This window comes from Emydura macquarii, unplaced genomic scaffold (assembly GCF_026122565.2).
Source record: "Emydura macquarii macquarii isolate MOO-44397 ecotype Brisbane River unplaced genomic scaffold, CSIRO-AGI_Emac_v2 contig_1551, whole genome shotgun sequence".
NCBI lineage: Eukaryota > Metazoa > Chordata > Testudines > Chelidae > Emydura > Emydura macquarii.
In genome coordinates, this window is record NW_027131688.1 from 20,000,001 (window position 1) to 20,014,270 (window position 14,270).

The following is a 14,270-nucleotide window of genomic DNA, read 5'->3' on the forward strand; positions in this document are numbered from 1 at the left end:
GCTTCTTCAGGAAAGCTTGGGGAAGCTGAAGAAGCAAGAGAAATAGTATCTCCTATCCTGCTAATGGAGTTACCTAATTCCCCCTGGCAAGCAATACAGCTCACAAACTGCTTCCTTGACAAATTAATTCAATGCATTAACTCACCACCACAAGCAGATTCTCAGTTCCCTCCCACACAGCTTTTCTAAGGATAAGCTGTTTGTTTTTTCACAGGCAGAGAGTCCCAACCTAATAGATACAGTTCTGCCCACTGGTTTTCCTCCAATAAGGGCTTCTGTAATAAACCTACCCTTCAACCAGAAAGTGAAGAGTAGGCTGGGGCCATTTAATAGCTTTTAAAGACACAAATAAAACATTAATATTTTAACCCCATCTAGGGGTTATTTATTAGCAGTTAACCTTTTTAAATATTAAATGATTGGTGGGTCAAACACGTGGATATACAGCTTAAAAAATGTAAGGCTCTTCTATGACACTCACCATAGCAGAGTGTCACAAAATGACTTTATCCTTGCGTCATCATGGTTAGTTAAGGAACAACTGCATTATCCTACAGATGGAAAACTGAGGCACAGAGAGACTGGCTAACTAGAGATCACACAGGAAGTCTATAGCAGAGCCAGTATTAAAATACATCTCCTGAATTCCAGTCCAGCACCCTAATCACAAGATTACCTCTTTTCCCATGTCTTATTCTGGGGGAAATCTGCACCACTGCACATGCACACAATTCATATTCCCCCGCAGATTTTTTTTTTCTCTGTAGAATATAAATTCTGCTGGAGAGGTGCTACAGTTATACCTTTTGCCCACCAGGGGCCACCGTGGTGTTAAAAAAGGAGGGCAGCTGGCCAGCAGAGAAGCTGAGTTCCTCACAGTAGGGCCAAGTGAGGAGGAATGGGACTGACAGGGTGGGGCACATAGGGTTGCTGGGGGTGGGGTCACAGATGAGTTCAGAAGGGCTAACAGGGGCAACAGATTGGGGTGCGGGCTCAGGAGCTAGTGGGGTGACAGCACTGAGCCAGGGACTGAACGGGAGGGGGGCTGCAGGGCCACACCAGAGAGGGGGCAGATGTGCCTAACTGAATGGGAGAAGCTGGGACCAGCCACGGTCTGCATGGAGCTCCCCAATTCCTTAACAATCCCTCTTCCCGCCCCCCGTACCCCTCCCCTCAAATCACAACCTGTTCCATATTTATCCCACCCATACCCAACAACCCTCCAGATTCACTCTCAGGCTCCATCCCTCTCCCTGAGCTCCTCTGCTACCCCTGACTCCCCCAAGCCTTTGCACTGCTTCTCAGGGGTGTAGGAAATATGTTCCTGAATTGTAGTATAAATGATTTACTCAAAGTTCTGTATTAATATGCCTAATAAGGAACATATTTGTCAAAACATTTCCTGAATCTTTTTTGTTGTTGCTGTCTGTATTGTTACAGTGTAGGAATAAAATTGTAATTGTAACCCTGTAGATTAATTCATAGTGTAGATTAATTCATACCTTATTTGTGTCAGCCTCTATATGGTTATGTATAATCACCATCTCACAATTTTGTCTAACATTTGAACTTCTCTCAGTCATACTCCATATTGTGAATATAAATCCCCATTTTGACCCTATGTACTCCATCTTGTGTCAAACCCTTTCTAAACCTTTAGATGAATAAGATAGTTATCCGAACAAGGTACGAATGGAGGGTGTATGTGTGTGTGAGTCAGACCCAAACTGCCAGCTTGTCCTGATGAAGTGTGAAGTCCACCCTAGGCTGAAGAGTGTGAACACAGCCCCAAAAAGCAAAGAAGGATCTACCCCAGAAAAACTTAATCAAACTTAATCAAAGACATCAAAGAACAAGCTGAAAGTCACGTCTGCTATTGTACCAGCAATCAAGGGTCACAGAGAAGCGACGTGACACAGCAGAACTGAAAAACCTATAAAAGACTGGGTGAGATTTCAAGGCTTTGGGGGAAAAACAGCGTTCTACATATCATCTAAAGAAGAGCGTCGGTGCACGCCCGACAAAAACCCTGCTCTCCTCGTGCCCAGCTTCCATGGCCAGGTAGCTGCCACGAGCCACGAACTCCAGCAACGGACCCTAGCTACGATCTAAAGCCACGAGCAGGACTGGTAGCTATATATAACTATAGAACGCTTTCTGGTGCATTTGGGCATGTGTATGTGTAGGTTTAAGTTAGTTATTACTTTAGTTTTTGTCAATAAATGCAGCATACTGCCTTTTCCCCTTGAAAAAGTCCCGAGTGCTTAATTTTGCACAACAACAGACATACTTGCTGATAGGTATTTTGAAATAAATTAACAAAATAATCGAAACTAGTGTGATTATATTGTGTTATTTTGACAAATAAGATATGTAGAATTTTTCAGAATTTTAAAATATTGTGCGCAGAATTTTTAATTTTTTGACACAGAATTCCTCCAGGAGTAACATCCTGATACTTGCAGTGCCCCAATCCAAAGTCTCAATCTTTAAGGTATTCTTGCACAGGGCTGGCTATTTCAGAAGCCACCTCTCCATTTGCAACCAAGTGAGACAGCTTTACTCCACAAGGATTCTGACACCAGGAAGACATTTAAGAAGGAGGAGCACAGTCTCTCCCAGCTGTGAAACTCCTTACTGCAAGAGATCCGACTGATTCTAAGCTCAACTGTTTTCAGAACACAATACAAAACCCACCTTTTCGCAAAAGCCTTCCCCCAGTGGAGAGACGACATCCTTTCCCAAGGCCAGATAATGACAAGCATAAGAGAAAAGAAGAAAAGAAAGAAAAAAGTAAAAAGCAAATGAAGCATGGAGGAGCTGACATTCCTTTCGACAACGTTAGTTCTACCTTACATCTATATATTCAGAGCACAGACACCACAATGATAGGTGCACATCAGAAACACTCAAAATAGAGAGGATGATTAGATTCATTAGTTAGCAAGATTTTACAGTTAAATATAATACTGTAGGAAGTTGTTAATAGAAATGGGAAAACCTGGGGTTGATGGAATGTTATTGTAAATTCCTCAAGTGGGCATAAAGCAGTGGACCCCAAAATGTGGGGTGCATCCCCCAGGGGGGCACAGAGGAACATCTGGGGGGGACACAGCAGGGCCCAAGCCAGCCCCCTCAGAGGCAGGGAGAGAGCACCACCCAGCCCCGCTCTGTCCCAGCCTAAGGGGGGAAAAGGGCAGATACATTCCATTACAGAAGGGGGGATGCGAGAGGAAAAATTTGGGCACCACTGGCATAAAGTATTACACAGATTATGCACAGAGCTTGAAAAAAAATCTAGGTGCTCACTGAGACTTCCTAAGTAGGAAGCTTTCCTGAGAGGAAGGCCCAATTATATCAATTTCCACAGAACCGAAACGGTCTTTTAAAAAATTGAAGTCTCTAGCTCATGTGGTTGTGACGATAACCTTACACATGCCAATCAAACCTAAACCAATATACAGTGCTGTCTTCTTAAGACTATAGACATCCCCATTGCCTCTGTTGTCACTCATAGCTTTGTACTGCAACAAAGTAAAATAACGCAACTTATCAATTTTTATGGCTGCTACTTAGAACACTCTGGAAAATAATGGAACCAATAAGAATCATGTCAATTTAACTAGCTGCACCACATGTGGGCTTTTTAAAATTCCAATGGAAAATGTTGTTAAAAATCCCATTCCCTGCACTGTTTATAACTCAAACTGCAAATATTTGAGGAACTAAGTGAAACTGAGGAACTGACTACTTTTTTAATTGTTCAAGCCCAGATATAAAATGCAAATATATAACAAATTGGAAGTTTAAAATTCAGTTTCATACTAATCTAGTGTTATTTACAACAAAGTTGAAGTGGAAAAAAATTAGACTATTCACATTTAATTGGTGACACTATGAGTTACTGGACATATTAGAGCACCAGAAACTATTTAAAAGGCCAGGTTCACTCCCCTCACTCATACTGTAGAATAGTACCTTTCTTCACACATAATCCAATTGATATTTATGGGACTATGCATGGTACTTTTCATCATGAGAAAGGACTTGGGACAGAACCTGGCCCCTAGACCATTAGCAGAAGTACGTTATTTGTACTTGTGCAACCATGCCATTATGGTCAATGTGATCAAATAAAGCATATAAAAGTTAGGGCAGAATTTGATCAAAGAAATGGATAAAAGGACCTTGTATCACTAAACCATAAGTATGAAGTGAGAAAAAAAACTAGTTTGGATGGTTCCAAGTTGGAATCTTGCTCTCAAAAAGAAACAGAATTTATTGTGCAAATACAATGTTATGGCCTCTCAACCAGATAATCTCCTGCCATTTGTCTAGCTAGTATGACACTCAATTAAATTCACAGGCCAGTTAAGTAAGGTCATACTTGCCAAACAACAATCAGTTTTTAAAAAAAGACAACCTACAGATCAATTAATCTTTAGTACAAATAGCCTAGATATCATGACACATACCACTAATGCTCCCCAATCTCTTGGGGAAAGGGGAGATAATTGAATTGGGGACACACCCACCTATTCTCAGCAAATGTGACGGAGCCCCAAAACATTGCATTCAGTAGCCATGAGAGGGTTAATAAGGTTGACTGGCCAATGACAGGGTGCATGGGACACTACCATATGTGGGAAAGGGATTTCCAGCCCACAAATGTTTTGTGTGTTAGTTCTGCATGGGAAATACTAATAATTGTGTAAGACAAAGGAAGAGCTCTGTGGACAGAACCTCAATGATGAAGCTGATTATCATAACACCAAAGATCCAGAATTGGGAATAATTTGCTAGTTAAGGCTCAGCAGCCATAAACAAAGGACAAGTTCCACTTGTAAGGCAATAGGCAATTACTAGGGTGTTGCAACTCTGCCTCACAGAGCTCTTCCGGAGTAGTCACATCCCTGATTTCTCTCCATTCCATCCGACACAGCAAATGATCAGTGAGAGCCATACTCCATATACTATACGAAAACAAAAGTGTATTTTCTTGTCAAGTGCTTATCATAGGGTTCCAAAATGAAATGTAGGAATCCTGTTGGTTTAATACAAAATATATCATCCAGGTGTGGCAACATTTTGAAAATAAACTTTTTTTAAGGCACTTGTTACTCACATATCTGGATTTGAAATGTATTGTATTTTTCAAGTAAATACTTGCTTTATTTACTGACCAAAATGAATATTTAATGACATTGGTACTGGAGAGTAATAAATAGCTGAAAAGGAGCAAGTCATATTCTACTCTGCATCATCAATAAAATTGCTAAGTAAGTTGGTTCCAGAATCATCATTGTTAGTAATTATGTATGAAACAAAAAGGACCCACTTGATTTGCAGACACCAGGTCAAGCTTGCAGTTATAAAAACCTTGTTTAGACTTTTAATCCTGCAGGAACAAATCTGATACGAAAGCTGAGATACATAATGGTTCAGCAAGATGTTATTTTAGAAGACACATGCTTTGACCTACAAATATACTTATTAAATTGGACCCCAAGAGATTGATTTAAATGAAATTGTGGGTGTTATGCACCCCTCAAGATTAACTTCTAAGCGCATCTATGTCCTATGAAGCATATTTCCATTGCAGGTCAACTTGTACAAATTTAACAGGAGGATATTCTCCACTCTAAACAGAATGAATAACATTCTCCAACCCCCAAAAGAAGCTTGATTAGGCGTGGTCTAAACTACCTTATGTCAGTATATCTACGTTGCTCAGGGGTGTGGATTCTCCACACCTCTGAGCGACATAGTTATACCAATCTAACCCCCGGTGTAGATAGCGCGTTGTCAATGGCTACCAACTCTCGGGGAGATAGAATACCTATGCTGACGTGAGAAGCCCTCCTGTTGGTGTAGGGGCCATCATCAAGTGCTACAACAGCGCAGCTACACCAGTGCAACTGTGTTGCTGCAGTACTGTAATTGTAGACAAGCTCTTAGTCTCTCCCATTTTTGTGCCAGCACAACCCCAGAAAGAGGTGGTATTTGACCAAGAGAGGGAGGAAGTAGCAAAAACATATGCTATTGTGAGAAACAGGGGATTTAGAGGGACAAATACCTCCAATCTCAGCCAGAATTATCTATCCTTACACCATTCTCAATCTTTAGTCAATGAGGAGCTGTTCTATTTCTTTGCAAGGTTTCTGAGTCAAGCTAGAGAGGTACAGTTTTATTTCCGCTGTTTATGCATGTGGTATGAAACAGAAAGAATGGAAACTATTTAACCAAAATGCAAGAATGTATTTTGTGAAACACATGGCAAAAGAGAGGCATGTCACAAGCCTGCATTTTTTGTTGTATCACAACACCAAATTATCTTGGGTGATACAAAGTAGATGATTCAGTGCAGCTCAAACTGGCATGTAACATGCCTAACTTTAACATGTCAAAATACAAACTCTTAATACACTGCAATGTAATAAAGAATAGTCAAATATATTATATATCCAGAAGTACAATGAATGTTTAAAGATATCCCAATTACTAAAAAAATGTAAAGGAGTATATTTCACACTCTTAATTTAAACTTGTGATAGGAATAAAACATTTCATGTGGAATTTCCTATGTAACTATGTTATTATGGTACATTTAATTTCTTCTAAGTGAAGGTGGCAATTTAATTTACAGCAATTCACAGATTCCAAGACCAGAAGAGACCATTGTGATAATTTAGTCTGACCTTCTATATACAATATGCCATAAAACTTCCCCAAAATAGTTCATAGAGCCTATCTTTTAGAAAAATATCCAATCATCATTTAAAAGTTGCCAATGATGAACAATCCACCATGACCCTAAGAAAATTGTTCCAATGTATCCTCTGTTTCTCACAATAAACACCCTCACTGTTAAAAATGTATGCTTTATTTCTAGTCTGAATTTATCTAGCTTCAACTTCCAGCCATTGCATCATGTTATACCTTTCTCCGCTAGACCAAAGAACCCATTATCAAATATTTGTTCCCCATGTAGGTACTTACAGACTGTAAGTAATCAAGTCACCTCTTAACCTTCTCTTCTCAGTCATCACAATGTTTAAAAAAAACTCTTTCAGTAATAGGTACACAGGATTTTTCTGACCCTAATTTCATTTTGCCAGAGATAGCCTTCCAATTAAATACTTACATTTATAATAGGACATTTCTAGTAAAGATTGCATAAAATAAATCTAATCTTCCAGATTGTCTACACCCTAATTTGCACAAATTAATACACTTTAAATAATATAGTCCTTTCAGAGCCAGACTTAGGATTTTGAGAGGGTTAGTAATTGAAGTTTGGGGTGGGCCCAAAAATTCATCTCACTTATTTCAAATAAAAAGGAAGTGATGGGACTTCAGAGCTATCAGGAACTTCCTTTAGTAGAAGTGGAGCCCACCTAATTATGGCTGAGTTTGCACAAGCATAGTTGCTAACATCTCAACATTTTTTAAATGGACAATCCTTCATTTAGCCATGGTCATGAAGATTACTAAAAGGTAAGTTGTAGTTATTTTTCTCCAATTATTTAAACTTAAGAATTCAGAGTATTTAGCAAAATTAATAAATGCTCAAAAGTCACATCATCCCTTTACAGATACACAGCTTGTATTATTGAAATACAATAAAACAAACACAAGTTAAATAAACTTAATTAGCCTGAAAATTGTTGTCTCTCCCCCTTCCGTTTCTTCGTGGTTTTTTAAAACCTGATTCATTCTAAGGATTTCCATGTCATTTGTATTTCCTCTCATTTCTATCTACAGTTTCCTCATCTTCTCTCTTCGAGAAGAAACTTTCTTCTCATTCTGTCCATTTATTTGCCCCATTCTCTGTTCTTCAGGGCCTTGTTCTTCCCATTGCTATCTTTCCCCACCTCTTGTTCCTCATACCCCCTTTACTTCCCTTGCATTCCACTGTTTCTCCACAGTTCTCCCTCACCACCATTCACAACCCAAGGTTGACCCAATTCCTCTGCCCATTCTGAGGTTCTTCCCCCACAACCCTTCGTGCCTTTTTAATTCCCTTCTCCTTCATTAGGATTCACCCCTCCCCTAGCTCCGTGAGAGGGAGACCTCTTCTGCCTCATACTGCTTCCTTTTCACCTTCAAAAGTATTATCCCCCACCCAAACAGGGGTGGAGGACAGAAGACTGGCTCCCCTCTTCTTCTGCCCCCTCCACATGCCAGCAGCATATTGACCAAACATTTTCAAATTAATTTCAGGGAGATTTGTGGTCTCTAGTGGGAGGCCAGATGAAAGAGGTCCCAAATAGTCTCCCCACTTCACCCTCATTCCCTACGCATCCCTGTTTGCACACCAGTCCAGCCTGCTGTCATTCACCTGTGAATGCTGAGAGCCTCTGGCTGCTCCATTGGCACTGCCTGCAGCCTGAGCTGCCCCTGAATACCCTGCTCTGCCTGCAGGAACATGTGCCCTATCCTCTCAGAAAGCAAGGCCGAAAGATGCCAGTGGCTGGCTCCCAGTGAGAGGGCTTGAGTGACAGTGCTTTGGCCCAGAATCATGAAGGGCCTGGGCTCCCAGGTGGGGTGAAGAGGAGGCAGCCTGTCTGGAGTACAGGGCCCCTCTTGATCCAAGACACCTCCCACCGCTGGGAACCCTGACATCATCCAGACCCCTGGCCACTTGATCAACCAACCCCCTCCAGGCCTGTGGCTCCCCAAATGGCTAGGGACCACACATGCCCTGGCTATGCAGAGGCTGTCACTATGCCCAGGAAAGAGATGGTGCATCAGAGCTGGGGCAGACTGGCACCCATCCCTGGCTGAGGAGGCAGGGAAGAGAAAGAATTCTTCCCTCTCCGGTCTTCCCCCACTTACTTTAAATAGCATTCCAAAGACACAACTACATTATCCAGAATCTTGAGAGTCAGCTACATGTGTGCATCAGTCTCTCTCTGATTTTGAGAGAGAGAGAGAGAGAGAGAGAGAGAGAGAGAGAGACTCTGATGTATACAATTCTGGGTAATGTAACTTAATTTTTTAATTTGGCATAAAATTTTTTGTATCCAGGTGATAACATTACTAAATCAGGAGTTGGAAAATTTTGGTGGCAAATGGGAGTATCCCTGACATACCGGGAGACTTAATCAGTATGGCCAGCAGCCTTCAGCTTCACAGGTTCCTCAGATAAGCTGCTCCACCTTTGTGGCCAGAAGCTACAATGGTAGCTCAGAGCATAAGCCAGCTCATTTGCAGGCAGGCAGGCAGGCAGCCAGCTTGTGGCAGTCCTATTGCCATCAATGGAAATCAGATAGCTCCCCTACATGAGAGTCATACTGGGTCCCTTTCCTACCAAAAATAAGGGACTCCTAGCCACAGATTCTTGAGCCTCGAAGACCTGCCTTTCTTGGCTGGAAAACACAAATGACCATGTTTTAAGCTTTCAGGGAAAACCACTGTGACAAACTTTCCACTCTAATGGTTTACATTTTGAAGGGTGTCTCAGTAACAAAGAGAGCTATACACTGCCTTTTTTTAAAAAAAGAAAAAAATTGATCACTGATGATGAGACCTTGTCTACACTTCAGAAATTACCCATTGCTGAACATGGTTCACCGAGAGCATAGACAAAGACAAACTTTGTTCACTATCATTTCAGAAACCAACTGGTTTCAGAAACTGTGCTTAATGTGGTTTGTCTTTGCCTACACTTACAGTTAAACCAGGCTTAGCACTGGTTAAACTGTGTCCTTTGTCAGCACTAGGTAATTTTCCTAGTATAGAGAAGTCATTAAGGGGTCCCATGACCATGGCCCAAAGGCTGTCTCTAAATACTCTGCATTTCTAAGCACCTTTCATCTAAAGATCAAAGTGCTTTAGGAACATTAACTAATTAAGCCTCATCTATGTAGGTAAGGCTTCATTTTACCTGCCAATAAAATAAACCATCTTTGGGGTGGAAGAACAGTTAGACTAGGAGTGAATAATAACGTATCTTTGAATTAAAATAGGAATAAAGATTAATTTTATATTGAACTAAATTTAGAGGTAGTTTAGGCAGAAAGAATATAAATACCAGAGTTGAAATTTGGCCAGAACAACACTTTATATTAAGGATCCTAGTGCAAATTTTTTTTAATCACTGATGGTCACAACATCTGCAAAGTGGCACCTCAAGCAGTGCAGTACTATATACTTGGGTTTTGGTTCAGTATGACTAAAAAGGATTAGCTTGCTGAATCACAATACTACTACCTATAAGTATCTCATCCCAGTTTTGCTTAGCTTGCAAATTTGCCTTGTTCAGAGCATAAAGTGACATGTCTGCAAGCAATGAAGACAAGCACTGTACATTAATTATGAAAATTACTACATAATTTATTCTATATTTTGAAACTAGAATGAAATACCTGCATGGGAAAAAAGCTTCAACTCTAGCCCCAAATGTCAAATAACATGTTTCCAAAATATTAAACTGGGATTTTAAACAAATTATACAACCAGTTTTAAACAATTTCTAAAGTGGTTTGACTGGTTGATCAGGATGAGACCAAACTGAAGTTTAAAAACCTTGAGCACAATGACTGGCCAAAACATTACTGGGGAATCTGTTTAGGCAGTTTACTAGTTCAGTTGAATACAAAAGGCCACTAAAATGTTCACTGTTAATGATTTTCTTCCACAGGGCAGCTTTGGCCCTTAGGCTGAAGCCCATTGAGATTCTGCAACAAAATATGCTTAGTTTTTGCTCAACCTTAGCTTGCAGGTTGTACCTAGGGCTAAAACAAATAAAGATCACAGAAGTGAGAGATGACTAGTATGTCAATAAAATCCAAATCCCTGCCAATGCAGTGACTGTTCTATGTAGACTGTTTTCTAATGCTTTGTCTGGTCTTGTTTTAAAATGTTTCAAGCAACAGAACTTCCACCAGTTCCCTTAGAAGACTATTTGCTCTCTAACAAATCTGGCAGTTTTTCCTGATACTCAGTCTTAATTTTCCTTTTCTTTATTTCAATCTAAAATATGCATATATCTCACCAATCCCTTTTACTCAGACCCAGCATAAGGTTTCTAAACAATACTTAGTTATATTTATAATGAAAGAAATATAAATAATGCTCATTGATAAACTTACTTATTTGTCCTTCAGAGTTGTGTAAACTGACAACTCATCTGCACACCCTCTCACACAGAAAGACCAGTTTTTTCCTAATAATTTTTCCTTTTAGACTGATTATTCTAAAGTCAAATAAGTTTTGTCTCAACTTTAAGCAAATAAGGTTTATATTCAGAGAGAGTTTGTCTCACTTAGTTTGATTTTTGGTTTTATTAAGTTTCTAAACACAATTTATTTGCATATGAAAGAGTATTTCAGATAAAATGCTAGTATTACTGTTGATTGAGCCTATTAAAACATGCAGTTTTATTTACAACGTGTTTAACAAATGCTACCTTTTAACAGAGGGAGGACTTTCTGATTTATCTGCTAATTTCAGAAAAGGGGACCTTTCAATATCTGAACAGGTGACAATCAAGCTATTGTACATGTCATTTAGAATCATACAAATAAGAGATGGAAAGATTTATTATCTAGGTCACCCAGTCCTCCCCTGGCAGTACAGGATTGTTCTCTGCAGCCTGTTCACTACTGCTTTATCTGCTTGTTTTTGCAACTGACACTTTAACACCACACAACTACAAACACCAGGGCAGATGGATTATTGTTTTCCAAATTCTGCATCACCAATATATGAAACAGTATTTGCACTATAAAGATACATCATTAAAACACTGCAGGGTTTTGTGGTTGGGTTTGTTTCATTTTTTTAAACACTACCACCAGCACACCAAGTTCTTGAGGGACACTTAGTTAAACAGTGACTTCAGTAATTTAATAAGCAGGCATAGAACCTCAGTGATAGCACTCATTATGACAATACTCTTCACACACCTATGAAACATCCGTTTAACAACATCCAGCTGCCAGGATGCTGCCTTGAACCAGTGTCACAACAGCAAGAATAAAATATATACCCGCAAACCCAGGCTCCACTTTGGGGATTTTAAATTACACAGTTTGATTCTGTACAATGTCTTGCATTCAAATTACACCTATGGGTTTATGGGCCAGCATCTGCTAAAACAAATGCACATTTTTCTCTATTTTCTCTTCTGAGACATGTTTGTGTTTGGATACAAAACATACCCCCTCCCCCATACGCATGCCATCCTTTGTGTACAGCAGTCACACAACCACACGAGCGACACACACAGCCATCAGAGCCCTTCAGCACAGGCTCCTTAGGTGACAGTCAGGTCTGGCCACCCCAGCGCCCCCTCCACACACAAAGCCCAGCCAGCGCAGCGCTCCCAGGTTACTTACATTCTCAGTGTCGCGCTCGTTCACCGTAGGCAATGGAGTTCTAGTGGACATTTTAATTCGGTTGTGCTGGCTGCTTGCGACAGCAAAACAAAACTCCCCCCTCCACACAAAAACCTACCAACGCCCCCACACCCAAAAGAAACCTTGTGAATCTGCTGCGAGACAGTGGTTACGAAGGGCCACCATCAAGGGAGGGGGTGGGGGGCTGCTTATTTCCCCCGCCGCCACCCCACTTCGGAGCTATATTCCAGCCGGGGGATGGAGCAGCGTCCCCCTCTGCCAGTCCTCAGGGCTCATCCTACAGCCAGCTCAGGAGCCCGGCGCGCCCGGGGGGTGGGGGGGCGATCCTCGCAGAGCGCAGCGGGCTGAGGGGGGGCGAAGGAGCGGCTCGGAGTCGGAGAGGGCAGCGGGGCGCCGCAGAGCCCGGCCAGGAAGCCAAGCCGCCTCTCCGCAGCCAGCTCCGCACAGGGGCAACCGGGCAGGCCCACTCCGAAGCGCTTCCCCTCTCCCTTCTCCTCGCCTCTCCCCCGGCCCCGCTTCACCGGGCCTCCGCTCGCATGCTGGGCCTCCCGCGCCCGCCGCCCCCCGGGCTGGCCCGGGCTCCCGTGCGCCTTCCGAGCTGGGGTGTCAGGACAGGAGCCCCGCGAGCCGGCTCCGGCAGCCTGCACCCCCGCCGCTCAGCGCCGCCCGCTCCGGGAGCGGGAGGGAGGCAGGATCCAAGATGGCCGCCCGGCTTCCTCCGCTCCGAGGCCGACCTGAACCGGAAGAGCCCGGTCAGCCCGCCCCCTGCCCTGCTGCTGGGCTGGGCGGCCGGCGCCAGCTGCTTGTTGCTAGGGCCCCTGGCTGACGAAGGGGAGGCCCCTGCAGGGACTGACTGAGCGCCTCTAGGGTGTGGGTGGGACCAACGAGCTTCCCTGCGTGGCTGCCAAGGCTTGGGGCTTCTTAGTTCACCCACCAAAGCCAGCCCCTCAGCCACAGGCGCGCCCACCCCAGCGTGCCCACCCACCCAGGAGTCACGCAGCCCACAACTTGGGCTCCTGGCATGGAGTTGGCATCAGCTGCACCCCCCTCCTCACCTTACATGGCATTGGCACCGCCCTCCTCCATCGCATGTGGCATTGGCACTGGCGGCACGGCCCTGCTGCGCCTCTATGGCCTTGCGCTAGTGGCAGTGCCTCCTCGCCTCCCGTGGCAGTGGCACCACCCTGCTCTGCTTCATGTGGCATTGGCACTGACGGCACCACTCTGCTCTGCTTTGTGTGGTGTTGGTGTCAATGGTGCTGCCTTGCTCCTTCTCGTGGCATTGGTGCCACCGGCACCGCCCTGCTCCCGCCCCTACAGTGCTGACGTCGGCAGCACACTGCTCTGCCTCAATGGCATTGGCGCCAGCAGTGCCACCCTGCTCTGATTTGCACAGCCTCAGCCCAAGTGGCACCGCCCAGCTCCATCTTGCATAGCATTGGCATGAATGGCAAGCCCTGGTCTGCTTGGCCTGGCAATAGCGCCATCGCCATTGCTCCACTTCAGGTGGCATTGCGTATTCCGCGGTAATGGCCCAAGCCAATTTATGTCCCAGTAGCGATGCTGCCATGTTGGGACAGTTACTGTCATTACCATGCCATTTTGTTATACGAGTCAGTCTCACAGCCCTGATTCTCTTTGAAAACAGTGCTGGACCCTTTTTTGTGTGTTGCCTAACGTTCGTGGCCTAGGAGAGCTGGCTGATCTCATAGTGCTGGCTCCACCTTTCTGTTTCCTGCTGCTGAAACATCTGAAGCTAAATACACATTAAATACTTTAGTAATATTAATTTTTTGTAGACAATTGCTGTAGTTGCCACAAGGATATTACAGGATCACAAAAATGCTGGGAAATAGTCGATATGAGTGTAAATGAGAAGGGAGGCGGTCTGCATAATTTGTGAAT

General features: G+C 43.1%; 1 protein-coding gene across 5 annotated transcripts in view; it reads right to left on the reverse strand.

Annotated features, from left to right (window-relative positions):
* Positions 1-13,123, reverse strand: part of MARK3 (microtubule affinity regulating kinase 3) — a 96,135-nt gene extending 83,012 nt beyond the window's left edge. For 2 of the 5 annotated variants that reach the window (XM_067555013.1, XM_067555010.1), the window contains exons 1-2: positions 12,345-13,123; positions 2,698-2,736 (exon numbers count right to left, since the gene is read on the reverse strand). In XM_067555013.1, coding sequence (XP_067411114.1) covers positions 2,698-2,736; positions 12,345-12,395 — 90 coding nt within the window. In that variant the 5' untranslated portion in view covers positions 12,396-13,123. The remainder of the gene's footprint in view (positions 1-2,697; positions 2,737-12,344) is intronic. The other 3 variants (XM_067555011.1, XM_067555014.1, XM_067555012.1) reach the window with 3 other exon arrangements.
* Between the last annotated feature and the right edge of the window lie 1,147 nt (positions 13,124-14,270).